Here is a 22,914-nt window from a genome sequence, read left to right as displayed (position 1 = left end):
TGGGTTCCAGACTTCAGGCAGTCATTGCCAGTAAAGGATTCTCAACAAAATATTGAAAATGTACATTTTATTTATGATTATATTAATTTGTCCAATTACATTTAAGCCCCTGAAAATGGGGGGACTGTATATAAAAATTGTTGCAGTTCCTAAAATTTGTACTTGATATTTATGTTCAACCCCTTGAATTAAAACTGAAAGTCTGAACTTCAAATTAATTTGGATTGTTTCATTTTAATTTTATTCTGGTGGCACACAGAGCTAAAAGTATGAAAATTGTGCCTGTGTCCAAATATACAGCTGCAAGAAAAAGTATGTGAACCCTTTGGAATGATATGGATTTCTGCACAAGTTGATCATTAAATGTGATCTGATCATCATCTAAGTCACAACAATAGACAATCACAGTCTGCTTAAACTAATAACACACAAAGAATGAAATGTTGCCATGTTTTTATTGAACACACCATGTAAACCTTCACAGTGCAGGTGGAAAAAGTATGTGAACCCCTAGACTTATGACATCTCCAAGAGCTAATTGGAGTGAGATGTCAGCCAACTGGAGTCTAAATGAGATGAGATTGGAGGTGTTGGTTACAGCTGCCCTGCCCTATAAAGAACACCCACCAGTTCTGGGTTTGCTTTTCACAAGAAGCATTGCCTGATGTGAATGATGCCTCGCACAAAAGAGCGCTCAGAAGACCTACGATTAAGAATTGTTGACTTGCATGAAGCTGGAAAGGGTTATAAAAGTATCTCCAAAAGCCTTGCTGTCCATCAGTCCACAGTAAGACAAATTGTCTATAAATGGAGAAAGTTCAGCACTGCTGCTACTCTCCCTAGGAGTGGCCGTCCTGTAAAGATGACTGCAAGAGCACAGTGCAGACTGCTCAATGAGGTGAAGAAGAATCCTAGAGTGTCAGCTAAAGACTTACAAAAGTCACTGGCAAATGCTAACATCCCTGTTAGCGAATCTACAATACGTAAAACACTAAACAAGAATGGATTTCATGGGAGGATACCACAGCGGAAGCCATTGCTGTCCAAACAAAACATTGCTGCACGTTTACAATTTGCACAAGAGCACCTGGTTGTTCCACAGCAGTACTGGCAAAATATTCTGTGGACAGATGAAACCAAAGTTGTGTTGTTTGGAAGAAACACACAACACTATGTGTGGCGAAAAAGAGGCACAGCACAACAACATCAAAACCTCATCCCAACTGTGAAGTATGGTGGTGGGGGCATCATGGTTTGAGGCTGCTTTGCTGTGTCAGGGCCTAGACAGATTGCTATCATTGAAGGAAAAAATTAGTTCCCAAGTTTATCAAGACATTTTGCAGGAGAACTTAAGGCCATCTGTCTACCAGCTGAAGCTCAACAGAAGATGGGTGTTGCAACAGGACAATGACCCAAAGCATTGAAGTAAATCAACAGAATGGCTTAAACAGAAGAAAATACGCCTTTTGAAGTGGCCCAGTCAGAGTCCTGACCTCAACCCGATTGAGATGCTGTGGCATGACCTCAAGAAAGCAATTCACACCAGACATCCCAAGAATTTTTCTGAACTAAAACAGTTCTGTAAAGAGGAATGGTCAAGAATTACTCCTGACCGTTGTGCACGTCTGATCTGCAACTACAGGAAAGGTTTGGTTGAAGTTATTGCTGCCAAAGGAGGTTCAACCAGTTATTAAATCCAAGGGTTCACATACTTTTTCCACCTGCACTGTGAATGTTTACATGGTGTGTTCAATAAAAACATGGCAACATTTCATTCTTTGTGTGTTATTAGTTTTAGCAGACTGATTGTCTATTGTTGTGACTTAGAAGATGATCCGATCACATTTTATGACCACTTTGTGCAGAAATCCATATCATTCCAAAGGGTTCACATACTTTTTCTAGCAGCTGTATATGAACTTAACTGTAAGTCAGCACATTTATGTTCTGGTGAGCTTTACAATTTCAGCTTGCACTGAAGAATTCATAAAAGGTTTTTAATTCAATAAATATGCAGGAATCCTGCATACTTCTCTCATATGCAGAATATGCTCATGGCTGTATAAATAAAACAAGGCCAAATTGATGGCTTGAAGCTGAGCTCCAGCTTTTGCTACACTTTTTTACATAGTTTGCTTGGGCCAAGCTGGCCTAAATAAACTATGTCCCACACTAATCTGGGGCCGCTAGATGTGCGGTATAAACTGTATGTAGCTGAGGCCTTGTTTCGGGTTAGAGCCAAGACTTCCTGTCTCATACCCAGAACACACTAAAATCACTCAGCCAATCAGAGAAAATGTATTCTAGTAATACAAAGCTTCCTCTGGCTGAGTCAAAGGTATGTACCGGTAAGCCGATAACACTGGCTGTGTACAGGAGACCCAAATGGCATCAGCAATCTGCTGAACGCTGGTGCAATGCTTTCCAGGCAACAAAAATTAATAAATGCACTTTTTTCTTACCTGCAAAAAAATTTTAATTTATTACTTTTTTGAAAAAAGTGAACTTGGCCTTTAACACATATGGATACCACTGTGGGAGGAGAGTTTTCCAGATGTTGTTGTCCCTCTCTAATCTGGTATATTCTCAATATTCTTGTGCTGTCTTAAAGGACGATTTGAGAAATCCAAAAATCCAGGGTTAAATTAACTAATAACTATTCTATTTCAATGAGTCTTCCAGGACAACTGGATTCCCACCCTTGTGTTCTGTTCCCCTTTTTATTTTTATTATTATTTATTTTTGCATATATTTTGCTTTAGCTTATGTTGTGTAGTTCTGGTTTACTACTGACTAGCTTGGCAGAAGGATTTTGTTTAAAAGTGTTTTTTGGTGATGTGGTGTTTGCGGTTGGAGGAGGTGCCTAGCTTTCATGTGCCATCCTTTACAACTCATGGAAATTATGTTACCACAAGTCTAGCTCTGAATTTTTTTTTCAAGCAAATATAACAAATGCTTGCAGTGATGTATTTAAAGTGTAAGATTGTTAGGGTTTACAAATTCTCTTATTTTTTCCCTTTTTGGTCTGTTAAATATACCATTGAAAGTGTTTTGTTATCTCTGTGAGCTGATTTCAGAGTTCCTGTGTGCTCAACCTGCGCACAAGGAGGTTATTATGGAGATGAAGGGTGGCTAATGATATCTCCTATGACAGTGAAGGCGAACCTTTTTGAGCCCGAGTGCCAAAACGCCATAAAAAAACAACTTATTTTTTACAAAGTGCCAACACTGCAATTAAACTGCACACACCCACCAGATCGCACACTCCAAGAGAGATTGTAGTCAAGTCAGCACTCACCCAGCTCCGGCGTCCAGTATCGGTGTGCCTGGCAGCAGCTTCTCCTTTTGTTGGGGCCTTTGATCACCCTCCTCACTCTTGATGTCCCTTTCATCACTGTCCTCTTGCTCCTCTCTGGTTGATTCAACTCCAGGGGCTGTTGTGGCTTGGGCTCTCTCTCCCTTCTGAACCACCTTAGCCTCCTCTCACTCTTGTCTCCCAGACTCCTCTCACCCTTGCTCTCCCTTCTCTCTGAGCTCTTTTTTTTTCCCGGGCTCCAGGCTGTCCATCCTCTTATTTTCTCAGGGCATGCTGGGGCTGTAGTTTTTCTTTAATTGATTAAAATGGAGCCATAGTCTTCCAGGACTCCATGTCCCATGGTGCTCTTGTCCTGGCTTGTTATTGGTCCTTGGCTTCAGCCAATGGGGAGGCAGGAGGAATCAGAGTGGGCGGCGATCCCTGCAAGTGCCGCTCTGTCCCTGTCCCGTGCTTCTTGACAGAAGAAGGGGGGCGAGCAGGGGAAATAAACTGACAGCCCGCATTCACTCCCCTTGTCACAGTGCGGGCAGTGGCGGCAGCTCTCGTGTGCCCACAGAGAGGGCTCTGTGTGCCAGCTGTGGCACGTGTGCCATAGGTTCGCCATCACTGTCCTATGACAATGATCTAAATTTCCAGTAGAATTGATGCAATGTAGTTATTCTGGGAATGTTACCTCCCTAAATGTAGAAAAAATAGCACTGCTGAAATCATAAACGATCTATGGTATAGCCAACGATCCATTGTAAGTATTTCATTTACAAGACATCATTATGTCAATAGATAAGCTCTTAAGAAAAAAAAAATATAAATAAAATGTATACTTTAGCAGTGGTTTTTAACCTTTATTGAGACCAAGGCTCAATATATATTCTTCCAAAAACTTCCATGCCTAAAGAGTAAAAAATGATGGGAATACAAAATACAGTATCTCACAAAAGTAAGTACACCCCTCACATTTTTGTAAATATTTTATATCTTTTCATGTGACAACACTGAAGAAATTACACTTTGCGCTACAATGTAAAGTAATGAGTGTACAGCTTGTATAACAGTGTAAATTTGCTGCCCCCTCAAAAAACTCAACATACAGCCATTAGAGTCTAAACCCCTGGCAACAAAAGCAAGTATACCCCTAATTGGAAATGTCCAAATTGGGCCCAATTACCCATTTTTCCTCCCCAGTGTCATGTGACACGAGGTCTTACAAGGTCGCAGGTGTGTTAAATTTGCTGTTATAGCGCTCCCTCTCTCATACTGGTCACTGGAAGTTCATCATGGCAAAGAACTCTCTGAGGATCTGAAAAAAATTGTTGCTCTACATAAAGATGGCCTAGGCTATAAGAAGTTTGCCAAGATCCTAAAACTGAGCTGCAGCATGGTGGTCATGACCATACAGCGGTTTAACAGGACAGGTTTCACTCAGAACCAGCCTCGCCATGGTCAACCAAAGAAGTTGAGTTCACGTGCTCAGCGTCCTATCCAGAGGTTGTCTTTAGGAAAATGTATGAGTGCTGCCAGCATTGCTTCAGAGGTTGAAGCGGTGGGGGTTCAGGCTGTCCAGTGCTCAGACCATACACCGCGCACTGCATCAAATTGGTCTGCATGCATGGCTGTCATCCCAGAAGGAAGTCCCTTCTAAAAATGATGCACAAGAGAGCCTGCAAACAGTTTGCTTAAGACAAGCAGACTAGGGACATGGATTACTGGAACCATGTCCTGTGGTCTGATGAGACCAATATTTGGTTCAAATGGGTGTCAAGCGGGTGTGACGACAACCAGGTGAGGAGTACAAAGACAAGTGTGTCTTGCCTACAGTCAAGCATGATGGTGGGAGTGTCATCGTCTGGGGCTGCATGAGTGCTGCCACCACTGGGTAGCTACAGTTAATTAAGAGAACCATGAATGCCAACATGTACTGTAGCATACTGAAGTATGAGCATACTTCCCCTCCCTTCAGAGACTGGGCCTGCAGGGCAGTATTCCACAGTATTCCAACATAACCCCAAACACACCTCCAAGACGACCTCTGCCTTGCTAATGAAGCTGAGGATAAAGGTGATGGACTGGGCAAGCATGTCTCCAGACCTAAACCCTTTTGAGCATCTGTGGGGCATCCTCAAACGGAAGGTGGAGGAGCGCAAGGTATCTAACATCCATCAGCTCCGTGATGTCTTCATAGAGGAGTGGAAGAGGGCACCAGGGGCAACCTGTGAAGCTCGGGTGAACTCCATGCCCAAGAGGGTTAAGGCAGTGCTGGAAAATAATGGTGGCCACACAAATTATTGATGCTTTGGGCACAATTTGGACATTTTAACTTAGGGGTGTACTCACTTTTGTTGTCAGCGGTTTGAGCATTATTGACTGTGTGTTGAGGTATTTTGAGGGGACATCATATTTACACTGCTAAACAAGCTGTACACTCACCACTTTACATCATAGCAAAGTGTAATTTCTTCAGTGTTGTCACATGAAAAGATATAATAAATTATTTACAAAAATGTGAGGTGTGTACTTTTTTTTTTTTTTGTGAGATACTGTATGTATTAAAAATCTGACAGTCTCTGGATGGGGCTGGGTGTCCCTGTTCCAGGGATGGGAGTTAGGGGACTATGCAACAGACTTGGTGGCCCTGTAAGGGATGAGGTTTCTGGAGGTAGCTGGGGACGACTATGGGGTATAGGGTCTCTGACGCAGGCTGAGGGTCCCTCTTGGAGGCAGGGGACTTTGCAGGGGCACTGCAAGGAGCTGTTGTAGTTTGCAGCAAGGCAGGGGGCACTGCGGGGTGGTGGTACTGTGGGAGTTTGAGCAGCAGTGTGGGGCCTGGAGAAACAGTGTGCATTTTGAGTGGCACTGTGACGCACTATGGAAACTGGCAGGTGCTGTCTCAGGTTAGGGGATCGGCAGGAGGCAGATGGCTGTGGGCTGGCAGTGGGCAACAGCTCAGTGGTTGGGAACTTACTGTGCTAAAACAGCTCTTCTCTTTTCTTATAGCTGATATGATAGATGTCGAAGCATAGCAAGTGCTTCAAGTCTTTGGAATGGCTTTTCTGCAAGTTTGCATTTTTCTTCCTTTTCCCCGCATTTAAAGACGTGGGGAAGGACATACATGATCACATGGGTGGATGAGATGTCATCAGGTGGTGCACTGCATTCATTGATATGCAGAAGACAGGGAACATAAGATCAAGCTGAGCTGCATCTCTGTCAGCAGGTTTCTATTTTGCATTCTGCAAGATCGGAAGTCCTTCGAAGTTGCTGGGTTGCAGTAAGAGTGTGAGTTTCAAAAAAAGAGACCGTAGTGCTTTTATAGCAAAAAAAAATGTAAAATATACATTACTCTAGCAAGGTAAATGTTCAGCTAAAATGACTCTGTGGTTCCCCCTGCCAGCTGCTAAGTCTTGACTGTGTCTTGCAGTGACGTAGCAGCTGGCTGATGAAACCACAATGCACAGTGGGGTGCCAGGAATTGGACAAACCCAGAAGTGTGTTGGATTCTGGAAAATGTTCACAACGAGCCGTTAACAGGTGAATATTAGGTCTTTACTTTTACTTTTAGTCCTTTTTCAATAAAAAAACAAGTCTACTGTCTTTTTGTCAGAATTGTACCAGTTAATTAAAAGGGAAATTTCACTCCTGTAGATGTAAAATGTTGCTTTCTATCCCTTTTACATAGAGTTGAAGTATATGAAAACTTTGGTCTGCTAAATATACCTTTTTAAAAGGGTTTTAATATATCTGTTTAAATAGTTAAAATAATACTTGTTATATCTTGCCTTGTTACATACTTAATTACCAAACTTAATTTACAACCAATTAAAAAAAATAAATAGAACACCTCCATATACACGATCCTGTATCCACTGTTGACCCAAAGGAAGGCAAAAAAAAAACCTATTAACCACTTTAGCCCCGGAAGATTTGACTGCTAAAAGACCAGGCCCTATTTTGTGATTCGGCACTGCATTAATTTAACTGACAATTGCGCGGTCGTGTGACGATGTACCCAAACGAAATTGACGTTCTTTTTTCCCCACAAACAGAGCTTTATTTTGGTGGCATTTGTTTAACTGTGCATTTTTTTTTTTTTTTTTTTTTATTTGCGCTATAAACAAAAAAATTGATAATTTTTAAAAAGTAACTCTTTTTCACATTTTTTTTTTTTTTTTTTTTTTTATATGAAATTCTCAAAAAAAAAAATGTAAAAATCCTAAATTTTTTAACATTTTAGGCCAATTTGTTTTCCGCTTCGTACTTTTGGTAAAAAATAATTGCAATAAGCGTATTTTGATTGGTTTGCGTGAAAGTTACGTTGCGTTTACTAACTACGGGAAAGATTTATGTCATTTTTATTGTTTTTTTTTTTTTTTTTTTTTTGTGGGACTGCGACATTGTGGCGGATAGATCGAACCCCTGACTGACATTTTTGACACTTTGGGAGTACCAGTGACATTACTACACCAATCAGTGCTAAAAATATGTACAGTTACTGTAAAAATGACACTGGCAGGGAAGGGGTAAACTTTACTGGTGATCAAGGGGTTAAGTGTGTCCCTAGGGGCGTGATTCTAACTGTGGAGGGGCGTGGCTTGTGATGTGATCCTACATAGCAGGATCACATAGCCTCTATGATTACTTTAGTGAGAATGTTTACATCACCCGTCTGTCCTTCTCTTGCGAGTGGAGATCGGGCACATGCGCTGGCTCCCCAGCCGACAAACGGGGGTGGTAGCACGCCTCCGGCTGCGCGCGCGATCGCCCCCTAGCTCCTCCCAGGCTAGCGCCGTACATGTACACCACTTTGCCTGGGAGCGCCAGACTGCCGCCGTACAACTGTGGCATGCATTAGGCAAGCAGTTAAGCATGGTCCTATTTGATCAATTGGGGGGAAAAAATCTTTCCTAATGTTTGGTGTCCTACATGTGTAGACATTGCCACATTATGTAAAACAGTTTTTTACATTTTAGAATGGGGTGCCCATAATTTTAGAGGGGACCTTGAGATACTCTATATTTTAAAGGGTGCCTTGACTGAAAAAAGTTTGAAAAACACTGTTTTAGTGAGTTTGCTATCCATTTTATTGGTATTCTAAGTATCAGACTGACTTAAGCCTGCAATTTGTAAGTGAATACAATGTCTAAATCACTGAGCTGACTACCGTATAAAATTGTGCAAAGAAAGTGTCAGTTTTGTATTTTTTACGTTCCTGAAAGCAAAAAAGCGAGCAAGCCAGAGACTCGCTATATACAGTATAAGACAATACAAAGGGAGTTCCCAGCACACTTTCAAACTATCGCCCAAAAAAGACCAGCGCCTGGGTCATGAATTGTTTACTTTGTGGTTAGATGTAGCATGTGAAAATGTAAAGCATGCCCACAAATTCTCCTTACATGCACACATGTTTTTAAGTGGAAAGCACCGACAAGTTCAAAAGTAGTTACATTTGTGTACAGCGGTATCACTGTCGTTTGTACTAATTATGTGCCTGGTTTTGTCAAGAACATGCAAAATGGGAATTTCAAAAGAAATACTCTTTCTTTGGGGGGGGGATGTTGCTGTTGTAGTAGTTGTTGTTTATAGGTATACTATGGCATTTAAATAGTACTTTTTTTTTTTTTTTTTTCACGAAACAAATGAAGTATGCCCACCCTTCAAAAGAAAAATACCAAAGATATATATTTATTTATTTATATTTATTTGAGAAAGAGAGATATATAGATAGATATCTCATAACCAAAGTAATCTATTTCCGCGTTATCAGATGAAAGTGATGCATAATGCAGATCCTGTGCTGAGCTATTTGTTGGCCACTTAGTATTTTTCTCGAAGCACAGCAAATGCTTTATTTCTCATCCCTTCTCATTTATCTGCTAGAGAGAATGCGTGTGTATTTCTCCAGTAGGATTGATTTTCAGAGACCAAGCATTAATAATAAGGTCATCCATGCCTTGAGTGCCGTGCATTAAGTGACAGTAGTATGGCCTTTTTGTCATTCAGAAGTGTCAAGGCATTGCATGGCCGTCCCACAAAGTAGGTAGATGGGGTCTTTCAGCTGCCACAGTCGGTGCCTTGATGTCTGCCAGAGTAACCTGGAAGGTATTTGTGTTGTCAGTCACTGAGACATCACATTACTTTAAACTGTAACACAGCCTATGTGCGGTTAGCTGTCTTATCCATCAGCATGAGCAGATGGAAACAGTACATCATTTTAATGCACCTATTAGGAATACCCCCATAAGGAGACAGACAGAAACTTATCCTGTGCAAATGGAAGATTCTAAGAGTTATGTTCATGGCTGTTGTCTAAATATGGGCTAACAGAGGCTGTCCTAGTGGTATTAAATAATTTTATTTATTTCAAAATACCTTACCGCAGGAACTGTATAAGATTATTGAGTTTTATATTTTGTTACTTGGAATGTCATTTTAGGCATTAGATCATGGGTTGTTACAAACCGCTCAGCCTCTCTCATGCCTCAAAAAGCTATATGGGATTGCGTCCATTTGACAGTGTTTGTCTTTGTAGGTGAATGAGCAGTTTGCTGTTGAGCTGATTGCGGAACAGCCTATTAATGAATCTGAAGACCGAATTGTATCGTGTGATGGAGGAGGTGGAGCTTTGGGTCATCCTAAAGTATACATCAACTTGGTAAGTTGGAAAGGAGGAGATGCATTGCTGTGCAACCTAAAAAAGAGCACCTATGCTATAAAATACGAAAGAAAAAGTTAATGGTAACATTGCTGTATAACTGCATCGTCAGTGAGGTCTTAAAGCGGAGTTCCACCCTGGATTTTTTTTTTTAATACCCCCGGGACAGTCAGGGCTAGTACATTCCACAATGGCTAGCCTCTGATCTGTCCCGGGTTGCACTTACCTGTTAGGACAAATACTTACCTTGCAAACGTCTTGTCCAGCGCTGCCATCTCAGATGTGGGCAGCTTGAAGCCAGCGAGATCCCCTTCGGCGTCTTCTTCCGCCTTCTTTGGTCCCACGATGCTCTGCGCCGGCCCCGACGTCACTTCCGGGTCGCGCTCGTCATCCCTCTACAGCTTCTGGGCATGCCCAGAAGCTGTTTAGAAGGGGATGACGCGCGCGACCCGGAACTGACGTCGGGGCCGGTGCAGGCGCAATGATTCCTGGGAGCTATGACGTTCAGCTCCCCAGGAATCATTGCAGAGCCAGGAAGTGACGACGGGTCGCGGCCGAGGAAGAAGGAAGTAAGGTAAGTATTTTTTCTTCGCTACGAGGTAAGTAAAAAAAAAAAAAAAATATGCGATTATCCATTTCTTTTTCAGGTGACCCGGAGCGAGAAGATGGAGGTAAGTATAAAAATAGGGTGGAACTCCACTTTAAGCTTTTATATGCTTTTCATAAAGCTTCTTTGCTGAGTCTGCACAAATTTAGAATTCATGCAAAGAAGTACGTGAATGGAAGTTTACAGTACATTCACTGGTCCAGCTCAAAAGATTTTGACCAGTGTCTGTGCTGCCTTGGTATTGGTATCTCTCACTGGATAACTAAGGTGAGTAGTAGACTGGTGGAGGGACTTGGGTAAAGACCAGATGAAATAGAAGTGTAATCGCACCAAATGAACAGTTACACTTTTAACCGGTTGCCGACCGCCGCACGACTATATACTGCGGCGGTCAGCCCCGGCCAGGCAGAGTGACGTATCGGTACGTCACTCGCCTGTCACTGACTTGCGAGCCTATAGCGAGCGGGCGCGCGCCCGCCGAGGCGCGCGCCCGCCGCGGCTCATTCACAGGCAAGTCAGTGCGTGTGACCGGCGGACTCGATGTCCGCCAGTCACACTGCGATCGCTCCTGTGAAGGGAGAAAGACAGAGCAGCTTGTGTAAACAAGCTGCCTGTCAGTTCTCCCTGTGTAAAAGTAAAGATCTGACCGTTCTACTATGTAGAACGGTTGATCTTTGCTTTTACACCAATAGCAATGTCCCTACACAGTAGAAAGCACGCCCCTAGGACACACTTAACCCCTCCCTGTCCAATAAAGTTAACCCCTTCCCTGCCAGTGTCATTTTTGCAGTAACAGTGCATATGTATAGCACTGATTACTGCAGTAATGTCACTGGTAACCCCAAAAGTGTCAAAAATGTCAGTCAAGGGTCCGATCTGTCCGCCGCAATGTCGCAGTACCGAAAAAAAAATCGCAGATCGCCGCCATTACGCGTTAAAAAAAAAAACACCAAAAATGACAAAAATCTTTCTCTTTGTTAGTAAACGCGATAACTTTTGCGCAAACCAATCAAAATACGCTTTTTGCGATTTTTTTTTACCAAACATAGGTAGCATAAAACAAATTGGCCGAAAAATGTTAAAAAATTTTGATTTTTACTTTTTTTTTTGGGGGAATTTCATATAAAAAAATGTGAAAAATATTGTTATTTTTGCAAAATTTACGCTCTTTTTTTGTTTATAGCGCGTGATCAAAAAATCGCACAGGTGATCAAATACCACCAAAAGAAAGCTCTGTTTGTGGGAAAAAAAGGACGTCAAATTCGTTTAGGTACAGCGTCGCACGACCGCGCAATTGTCCGTTAAAGTCACGCAGTAAAAAATCGCAAAAAAACCCCTGGTCCTTTAGCAGCCAAATCCTCCGGGGCTTAAGTGGTTAAAGCAGTGGTAAATACTTCCTTTGGGGTCTATTTCCTTCACAAAATAATCATTTCCTGGGTGCTGTCCTCTTCTTTCTGTTTGCATGATTGTTGGGCACGCACCACCTATGTGCTCCGTTTTAATCTGAAAGAAACGTGTACTGAGAGAATTACAGAATTGCTAGTTGCCCTTCTCTGGTGTGAATGCTTTCTGGAGGACTGACCCACAACAAGCATGCAGATCAGGAATTTGAGAGTGGAATTAGAGCTGCTACGCTGCATACTAGCAACTACCTGCTTATCTTTGTTAGGATTTGATAGCAACAAGCTGCTGTCTCTCATTGAAGTGTTATCCTTCAATTAGTGGAAAGTACACGAGGGAGTGAGAGGGTAATGTTGAGCCAGTAGAGACATCTGTATGTGAGAAATGTATACCCTGACCTACTATTAAAAGGCTTTAAACTGTGTTCTCTATCTTGGTGAGCTGAAAAAGTAAGCGTATCTCCTCAGCAAAAAAAAAATAAATAAAAGATATCTGCCTTTAGAAGAATAATGTACTGGAAGTATGCTTGTTGCAAGTGAAGGTTTTTGAAAATTTTTCATGTCTAAGCCCCGGTTCACACTTATGCGATGCGGGAAGGCTGCGAATTTGCAGCCTGTTCCCGCATCGCAAACGCACCCCTGGCAGTTCACACTGCCATATGCGATACGCTGGGGGTGTCAATGTAATCTTAACGACACCCCCATTTTGATCGCATATCGCAGTGCGATCTTACAGTTCGCACAGGATCGGATCGCACAAGTGTGAACCACTGTGCGATCCGATCCTGATGCGGCTGCAAAAAAGGGTCCTGTGCGTGTTTGCTGCGGGTGCGGTGCGAATTTAGCCATACAAAGTGACAAGGAGGAACAGGGTGAGCTCTGCCAAAGCCCTACAAAATGACCTCCAGAAGAACACTGGTGTGAATGTCTCTGACCAAACAATCAAACAGACTTCATGAGGGTGGCCTGAGGGCTCCACATCCTCTAGTAGGCCCTGTGCTCCCTGCAAAGCACTGTGGAGCTCGATTGGCATTTGCCATCGAACACCAGAATTGGCAGGTCCACTACCAGCGTCCTGTGCTTTTCGCAGATGAGAGCAGGTTCACTCTGAGCACATGTAACAGGCGTAAAAGGGTCTGGAGAAGCCATGGAGAATGTTATGCTGCCTGTAACATTTAGCATGACCGGTTTAGTGGTGGGTCAGTTATGGTCTGGGGAGGCATTACCATGTAGGGACCCACAGATCTTTACAGGCCAGACAATGGCACCTTGACTGCCATTAGTTATCAGGATGAAATCCTTGGACCCATTGTCGGACCCTACACTGGTGTTCCGAGTTCCTCTTGGTACACGATAATGCCCGGCTCATGTGGCAAGAGTATGCAGCCAGTTTCTGGAGGATGGAGGAATTGATACCATTGACTGGCCCCAATGTTTGCCTGGCCTAAATCCAATATAACACCTCTGTGACATTGTTTTGGTCCATCTGACAACGATAGGTTGCACCTCAGTCTGTTTAGGTGCTCAGTGAGGCCTTGGTCCAGATCTGGGAGGAAATTACCCCAGGACACTGTCCGTTGTCTCATTAGAATCATACCACAACATTGTCAGGCATGCATACAAGCACGTGGGGGCCATACAAACTACGGAGTACCATTTTGAGTTGGTGCAATGAAATTTCAGCAAAATGGACTAGCCTGCTGCATAATTTTTCATTTCGATTTTCAGGGTGTCTTTGAATTCAGCCCTCTGTAGGTTTATAATTTTCATTTCCATGAAACAATGTGTTTTCTCTTACGTCCTCTGACAGTCGCCGCCCACTCATACAGTCTTCACTGCTGGGTATTGGTCTTATCCACAGGAGTAAGCTAGGCAGAAGATTTTGTTAGAAACATTCACAAAAACTTTGCATAGACCCACCTACAGGGGGCTGTCCCTCTAGTCCAATACCCCCCCCCCCCCCCTACTAGCGGCATTCCCAATTCAGTTTGTCTTTTGCCTAGTTAGGAGTAGGCAGGCTTCCCTTGGCTGGGGCTGCAGTCTCAGCCTTTTCTTCTTCTTCTTCTTAATTTTTATTTCTGCAAAAGTGATTTTTCTTTACACTCACAGCTTTTTATTTGTTCCTGCGCTTAGTTAGTCGGACTTCGGAAGACTACAGCATTTGCGGAGCTGGGAATCGCACTGGTTGTCCTAGAGCCTTACGGAATCCCAGCCTGCCATCGAGCGTTAACAGGCTATGCGTACGCCCAGGCCTCGCAAACGACCTGTCCCTGTCCTCAGGGACAAAGCCTGCGAAGTGGCTACCTCGCTGGGATGTCTCAACTGCGGTAGCCCGCGTGTTGCCTGTTCAGCTGAAGGCACCCCCACCCAGAGTGGGAGGCTTCCTGTCACAGAGCGGTACCCACGTTTTCGCTGGACCGGTGAGTACCATGCTACCCCCTCTGTCTATGGCATTATCTGTCGGGGGGTCTATGTGGAGTCTGTGATATCCCCCTCATGTCTGTCAGTATGTTACATAGTTACATAGTAGGTGAGGTTGAATAAAGACAATAGTCCATCCAGTTCAACCTGTGTAGGTGTGCGTGGCTGTAATCATCTCACATACCCCTGAATGTTCTGATCCTTGAGATGTAAGTCTAAGAGTCTTTTGAAAGCCACCATACTACCCACAGAAACCACCTCTTGTGGTAGAGAATTCCACAATCTTGTAGCCCTAACAGTAAAGAACCCCCCACGTTGCCTGAGATTAAAACGCTTCTCCTCTAATCGCATTGTATGCTCTCGAGTCCTCATGCAATCCCTTCGAATGAACAGCTTTTTTTCTAAGCTGGGATCCCCATTAAGATATTTATAAATTGCTATCATGTCCCCCCTCAGACGTCTCTTCTCCAGGGAGCATAAATCGAGCAATTGCAGACGCTCTTCATAGTCAAGGTCCTCCAATCCCCTAATTAGTTTAGTTGCCCTTCTCTGGACTCTCTCCAGCTCCAACACATCCCTCCTGAGGACTGGCGACCAGAACTGGACAGAATACTCCAGATGCGGTCGGACCAGAGTTTTATAAAGTGGAAGGATTATAGTCTTATCTCTGGAATACATCCCTTTCTTTATGCATGCTAATATTCTGCTGGCCTTGGCAGCTGCCGCTTGACATTGCATGCTGTTGCCTAATCTATCATCAACCAAGACTCCCAGATCCTTCTCCATTTTTGATTCCCCCAAGGGTTCCCCTCCTAACGTGTATTGTGTTTTTATGTTTTTAGTCCCCAAGTGCAAAACCTTACACTTCTCCACGTTAAACCTCCACGTTAAACCTCATTTGCCATGTCGTTGCCCACTCTGTTATTTTGTCCAGGTCATTCTGTAGGATATCTGCTTCATGCTGTGCAGTTATTGCCCTGGCCAATTTTGTGTCATCTGCAAAAACTGATAACGCACTACTGATCCCGTCCTCAATGTTGTTTATGAATAAATTGAACAAGGTTGGTCCCAGGACTGAGCCCTGGGGCACCCCGCTTACAACCTCAGACCAGTCTTGAGTATGCGCTGTTTATTACCACCCTTTGGACACGCCCTTTAAGCCAATTCCGTATCCAAGAGCAAACCCTGCTGTCGATACCTGCAGACCTTATTTTATAAATTAAGCGCTTGTGGGGAACTGTATCAAACGCCTTAGCGAAATCTAGGTACACCACATCCACTGGTCTCCCCCTATCTAGCTCACCTCCTCGTAGAATGTTAAGAGATTGGTTTGAAAAGAACGCCCATTTGTAAACGCGTGCTGATTACTGCTGATTACTGCTGATGATGTTGTTGTCTTTAGCAAACTCTACGATATAGTCCCTTATCATCCCCTCCAGAAGTTTACATACTATTGATGTCAAACTGACAGGCCTATAATTTCCCGGGATATGCCTCTGGCCCTTTTTGAATATCGGAATCATGTTAGCTTTCTTCCAATCCCCTGTTACATCTCCTGTCCTAATACTGTCAGCAAAGATCAGGAACAGTGGTCTCGATATAACTTTACTGAGTTCCTTGAGTACTCTCGGATGTACGCCATCCGGGCCTGGTGATTTGTTTGTGTTCAGTTTATCCAGCCTTTCCCTGATTTCACCCTCTGTTAGCCATAGTGGCAAGTCCTGTGTATTACTACTAACCATACAGTCATGGTCAGTGTACCCCTCCGTTTCCTGTGTAAATACTGATGAGAAAAAAGCATTCAGCACGGTTGCTTTTTCAGTGTCCTCTGTAACCATCCTCCCATCATTGTTAATTATGTGTGCAATATGCTCTGCCTTAGTTTTTTTGCTGTTGATATATTTAAAGAATTTCTTTGGGTTTTTTTTGGTATGGTTCCCGTGTGTCCCTGCGGGGGCGCTATAGTGGTTCTGCCGCGGTGTGGGGGGTTTTCGGGGGTCCCTGAGTCCCTTGTGATGCTTGTGCTACGTTTTTGGGGGTACAGACATGTTTGTGCGGGCCACATCAGTGTAAAACCGCGGGGCCGCCATTTCAGGTGTGGGCAGGCTGTTTAGCCTCATTGGTGAGGGCAGCAGCCATTTTCTGTAATGCTTGGCGCCCTTTCAGGCGCCATCTTTAGTGTGGGCAATGTGTTTCCTCATGTGCTCGGCGGCCATTTTCTCGGAGCCATCTTTAGTGTGGGCAATGCGTTTCCTCATGTGCTCGGCGGCCATTTTCTCGGAGCCTCCCCCATAGACTTACATTGGCAACAATTTTCTTGTTGCAGCGTGAGTACAGAATAGACACACTTCTGGGGGCTTTTCTGCAATTTTTTTCTGATTTATATCTCTGCTGGCAGTTGTTATCTTTCAGTGCTTAGTAGCACAGGCTAGTCACTTATTGCGGTGGGATCCGCCGCTATCGCCAATTTAAAGGGCCAGGGCGATTTAATCTTTAAGTGTTTCTGATGGAGTCTCAGGATAGCAATTCTCTCCCCCCCCCCCCCCCCCCAGCTCTGGTGGAGGGTTCAGGTACTCCTGAATCCTCTGCAATAGTCTCATTTACTGCTGCACTTACGACTTTAGCGTCCAAAGTGGATCTGTTGATGTCTGAGCGGGCTTCTAAGAAAAGGCACAGGCTTTCTCAATCTTCTGATTCGGAGCTAGATATGGTTGCCACGGACAGTGTACCCCCTGAGGGGTCTCAGTCCTCTGTCGGATGGGGGGGGAGGAGGAGGTTGAGGATTTCCCCTCCGGGTCGGCCAAAGAACGCACTGCAATGTCTGCGCTCACTAGCTCTATTAAAGACCCGCTACATTTAGAAGATGAGCCCCACCTGCCGGGTAACCGGTCTTCCTTTGGGACCCGCAAAACCCAGAAGTCAGTTCAGGTGTTTCCCTGTCCCGCTGAGTTTCACGAAACAGTGAACGAACAATGGCGCAATTTAAAGCGCAATTTTGTGGTGCCTAAGCGGTTTCAGTACCGTTATCCCTTTGCGTCTCCGGTGGATTCGCGCTGGACTGTGGCCCCTAAGGTGGACCACACTGTATCCAGGTTAAATAAAGCCACTCTGATGCCCGCGGAGGATTCTCTGGTGTTTAAGGACCCGGCGGATAGGCGGGTGGAGTCTCTTACCCGCCACTTGTATCTGGTGGCAGGTTCCTTGATGAAACCCGTGTTCGCCTCAGTAATGGTCTCTCAGGCTGTGGTGGAGTGGAATAAGGTGCTAAGATGCACCCTTGTGGCTGATTCCGCCCCTCCTGCTACTCTGGAGATGATGGACCAAATTATTCAGGCTGTTTTATACCTGTGTGACGCGGCCTTGGATGAGGCCCCTTTAGTCTCACGCTTATCTGCAGTCGCAGTGACGATCCGTAGCATCGTGTGGTTGAAAAGCTGGTTGGCCGACCAGTCTTCCAAGAAGACGGTATCTGACATCCCTTATGCAGGGAATCGCCTTTTTGGGGACTCCCTGGACGAATTGGTGAAGGGGGTCACTGGGGGTAAAAAAACGCTGCTGCCCCAGGTGTCCAGGGGCAAGTCTTTCCGTGGTAAGCGGGGCCCTTCCTTTAAACCTAACCAGGGGTCCTTTCGTGCCTTCAAGACAAGGGCAAATCCTTCAAGGCCCCTGGTTGCCAGAAGAAGCCTTGGGCGGGCAAGTCAAAAGCCTCCCACACTGACACGGCAGCCCAGTCCGCCTCGACCTGAAGGGGTGCCCTCACCCATTTCAGGGGTGGGGGGACGTCTGCGCTGTTTTCCCGAACCTTGGCTGGCCAAGTTTCAGGACAGATGGGTTCAGGAATTCATTCGGTCAGTGTACAAGATCGAATTTCTATCACGCCCAGCAGGCAGATTCTTTCCCTCAAATCTTCATTTGACCCCAGATCGTTTCCATGATCTCAAACGGGCGGTTCAGGATCTCCTCACCCAGGGGGTGTGCGTTTCGGGGTTTTTACTCAAATCTGTTCACGGTGCCGAGAAAGGAGGGCAAGGTGCGTCCAATTCTGGACCTAAAGTTTCTGAACCGCTTTGTGCGGGTTCAAAAGTTCCGCATGGAATCCCTCAGATCGGTGGTGGCCTCCCTGAGTCCAGGAGTTTTCCTGGCTTCCATCGACCTCAAGGATGCGTATTTACACGTCCCCATCTACGAAGGTCATCAGAGGTACCTCCGATTCGCAATCGCGGAGGAGCATTATCAGTTTGTGGCGTTGCCTTTTGGTCTCGCTTCGGCTCCAAGGGTGTTTACCAAAGTGTTGGCTCCTGTCCTGGCCATGTTGCGGGCGCAGGGGATTGCCATCCTTGGGTATCTGGACGATCTCCTGTTACGGTCAAGTTCCAGTGCCACTCTGTTGCACGACCTGACAACCACGGTTCAGATGCTCCAGGGGTTCGGGTGGGACATCAATTTTCAGAAATCGACATTGTCTCCTTCTGTTAGCCTCCCTTACCTGGGGATGGTTCTGGACTCCGCCCAGGCGAAGGTCTTCCTGCCGGGGGACAAACTCCGGACTCTGCAGAATGAGGTCAGGTCCCTCATGGACAACGAGTCCTCATCGCTCAGGACCTGCATGCGGTCCCTAGGATTGGTGGTGTCAGCCTTCGAGGCGATACCATTTGCACAGTTCCACACACAATCTCTGCAAGCGGAGATTCTGGTGAGGTGGGACAGACATCCTCATTCCTTGGAAAGGAGGATCTCTTTGAGCCACCAAGTCAGAGAGGATCTTCTGTGGTGGCTCCAGTCTCCGGCTCTGATGGAAAGGAAATCCTTCCGGCCGTTGTTATGGACGGTGGTCACCACGGAGGCCAGCCTGTCGGGCTGGGGTGGCGTTCTGGGCAATTTGTCTGCCCAGGGCACTTGGTCGGAGGAGGAATCCTCCCTACCGATAAATGTCTTGGAACTGCGAACGATCAGACTATGTTTGCTCCGTTAGTCGGCCGAGACGCGGGTCTCGGCGATTTCAGCAGTTCACATTCCAGGTGTGGACAACTGGCAGGCCGACTCTGAGCCGTCAGACCCTGGACCAGGGGGAATGGTCCCGACACCCCGGAGGCGTTTCAGATGCTGTGCGCGCGATGGGGATCCCCGGACGTGGATCTGTTCGCGCCTTGTCTAAACAACAAAGTGGGAAGGTTCGTGGCAAGAACACGCGACCCTCTGGCAGACGCCTCGGACGCGTTGGTAGTGCCTTGGAATCGGTATCGCCTGATTTATGCCTTCCCCCCCCGATTCAGTTTTTGTCCAGGTTCCTTCGCAGGTTGGTCTCGGAACCGAGGTTGGTGATTCTAGTGGCCCCGGACTGGTCGCGCCGGTCTTGGTACGCGGACATCATGCAACTGGTCGTCGAGCCTCCCTGGCGGCTCCTGTTACGAGACGAGCTGCTGTCTCAGGGGCCGATCTTCCATCCTGCTTTAGTCGCTGGCTTTAACGGCGTGGCTGTTGAAAGCCAGGTCTTGAGAGATCGGGGTCTCTCGTCAGCGGTCATCCCTACTCAAGGCTAGGAAGGCCTCGTCCGGTAAGATTTATTACCGTACCTGGAAGGCTTATTTCACCTGGTGTGAATCGCAGGGTTTCCATCCTCGCTCCTTTTCGGTGGTGAGAGTGTTAGCCTTCCTGCAATCTGGTGTGGACCAGCGTCTTGCGCTGACCACTATTAAGGGTCATTTATCTGCGCTGGCCATTCTTTTCCAGCTCCCCTTGGCGTCAAATTCCTTGATCCGCACCTTTATTCAAGGGGTGCATCATCTGGCTCCCCCTAGGAGGGCACCCTTGCCTCCTTGGGACTAGACTTTGGTTCTGTCCGTTTTGCAACGTCCTCAATTTGAGAACATCCGGGAGATTCCTCTGCCCGCACTGTCACGGAAAGTCGCCCTTCTGGTGGCGATCACATCTGCTCGCAGAGTGTCGGAGTTGGCGGCCCTGTCTTGCCGCTCCCCCTACCTGGTTGTTTATAGGGATAAGGTGGTCTTGCGACCCCCATCAATCTTTCCTTCCAAAGGTGGTGTCCGATTTTCATCTCAACGAGGACATTGTCTTGCCTTCGCTGTGTGCGAATCCTAAGCATCCTAAAGAGTTTGCCTTGCATTCCTTTGATGTAGTCCGGGCGATCAGGGTGTACCTGTCGTCTACTGAATCCTCGGACCTCGGAAGGGTATGGCTCAGACAGACGATTGTACAGGCTTATTCACTTAGGGAACGGGTTTCGCCATTCCCTGTCACGGCGCACTCTACCAGAGCGGTGAGTGCGTCTTGGGCCTTGGTGTCCCAGGTGTGCAAAGCGGTGACCTGGTCGTCCGTGCACACCTTTGCAAAATTTTACAAACTTGATGTTTTGGCATCGGCAGATGCCTCCTTTGGCCGCAAAGTTCTGAGTGCCGCAGTGCCTTAGGGGAGACATGGCATTTTTTCGCCTGTCCCCTCCTGTTGGGGTTTTTTACCCTTTTGGTTATTTTGCTTTCCTGGGTTTGTTCTCTCCTGTTGAGCTTTCCTGTTACCCAGTGTTTTACCTTTCTGGTTCAGATAAGGTTCTTTTCTCTGACCTGGGTGCTGCGTTGTCTTTTAGACGGTTACGTTTCCCACCCCTCACATCTACACTGCTTTGGGACATTCCAGTAGTGAAAACTGTATGAGTGGGCGGCGACTGTCAGAGGACGTAAGAGAAAATAGAATTTTTGTAAGAACTTACCATAAAATTATTTTCTCGGAGTCTTCTGCCTAAGTATACTCCTGTGGATAAGACCAATACCCAGTAGTGAAGACTATGAGTGGGCGGTGACTGTCAGGACTCAGAGAAAAGAATTTTACGGTAAGTTCTTAAAAAAATTCTATTTTTGTTCCTAACACATTAAGCAGGTGAGGAGTAAAAAGACAAGTGTGTCCTGCCTACAGTCAAGCATGGTGGTGAAAGTGTCATGGTCTGGGGCTGCATGAGTGCTGCTGTCACTGGGGAGCTCCAGTTCATTGAGGGAACCATGAATGCTAACATGTACTGTGACATACTGAAGCAGAGCATGATCCCCTCCCGTGAGAGATTGCGCCGGCAAGGGAGTATTCCAACATAACGACCCCAAACACACCTCCAAGACGACCACTGCCTTGCTAAAGAAGCTGAGGGTAAAGGTGATGGACTGGCCAAGCATGTCTCTAGACCTAAACCCTATTGAGCATCTGTGGGGCATCCTCAAACGAAAGGTGGAACGTAAGGTCTCTAACATCCACCAGCTCCGTGATGTTGTCATAGAGGAGTGGAAGCGGGCTCCAGTGGCAACCTGTGACCCTCTGGTGAACTCTATGCCCAAGAGGGTTAAGGCAGTGCTGGAAAATAATGGTGGCCACATAAAATATTGACACTTTGGGCAAATTTGGACATTAGGGGTGTACTCACTTTTGTTGCCAGAGTTCTAGACATTAATGGCTGTGTTGTTATTTTGAGGGGACAGCAAATTTACACTGTTATACAAGCTGTACACTCACTTCTTTACATTGAAGCAAAGTGTAATTTCTTCAGTGCTGTCACAATATATAATAAAATATTTACAAAAATGTGAGGGGTGTACTCACTTTTGTGAGATACAGTGTGTGTGTGTGTGTTTTTATTTATATATCTCTCACAGGAGGAGGGGTTGTTTAAAAATAAAGTAAACTGCGTATAATTATAATATAGCATATGTATAAAGTATTATTGTTTTTCTCATAGGACAAAGAAACAAGATCTGGAACTTGTGGATATTGTGGGCTCCAGTTTAAACAGAAGCATCATCACTAAAATATGCAATAAAAAATGACCTATGTAAAAATAATAAAAGTGTATAATAATTTAGAAACTGCTGTCTTCTCTTTTTTCATTTGTGTAAATGCTGTGATGGTTTTAAATTGTACTTCCTTCATGATCAATTTAGGAGGGGCGCCAACTTATCCTTTCGGTAATACGTGAGTTGCTGCCCCTTTTTTTTTTTATAGTGCAAAAACGCTATACAATATTATTATTCAAAACAAAGTACTTCCCTGTCTACCCAATCAAAAATAATGTATCAGACAGTGATAGTGCATCTACTGAATTATAAATAAAAACTGCAAACCAGCCATGATAATCCTAAATTCCAACTAGAAGGAAAAAGTACAGTTTTATCAAATGACCAACACTGCGCTTCTGAAATGCAGTACCCAAATATTCAATCTACGGTGCTCCACCCAATATGTGATATTATATGTGCTCACCAGAGCCCCTTGGCCAACAAAGTGACCCTCAATCAGATAGTGGTCAAATATACCTCTCAAGGGACCAAGGTCAATTCTTTTAAGACATTGAAAGCACTGTTTTAAGCTAATCTATACATAGCAGCTCTCATGATAAGTATATCTTCAGCAATTGTTTTGGAGGCCGTACTCTGACAGTGCTGGACTAAAAATCGTAGTGCTAGCCTGGAACGTGACTTTCGGGCATTTATTTCTGCATTCCGGACCTCTGTGTACTTAGATGAAAAGG

At 45.2% G+C, this 22,914-nt stretch overlaps 1 protein-coding gene across 1 annotated transcript in view; it reads left to right on the top strand.

Annotated features, from left to right (window-relative positions):
- The window catches only part of NDUFS6 (NADH:ubiquinone oxidoreductase subunit S6), a 30,596-nt gene extending 8,344 nt beyond the window's left edge, over nucleotides 1–22,252 (top strand). The window contains exons 3-4 of the mRNA XM_082259795.1: nucleotides 9,840–9,962; nucleotides 22,126–22,252. Coding sequence (XP_082115921.1) covers nucleotides 9,840–9,962; nucleotides 22,126–22,194 — 192 coding nt within the window. The 3' untranslated portion in view covers nucleotides 22,195–22,252. The remainder of the gene's footprint in view (nucleotides 1–9,839; nucleotides 9,963–22,125) is intronic.
- Nucleotides 22,253–22,914: the final 662 nt, after the last annotated feature.

The sequence above is a fragment of the Pelophylax lessonae genome (assembly GCF_965119305.1).
Source record: "Pelophylax lessonae genome assembly, chromosome: 5".
Taxonomy (NCBI): domain Eukaryota; kingdom Metazoa; phylum Chordata; class Amphibia; order Anura; family Ranidae; genus Pelophylax; species Pelophylax lessonae.
This window is presented reverse-complemented; position numbering and strand designations above follow the sequence as displayed.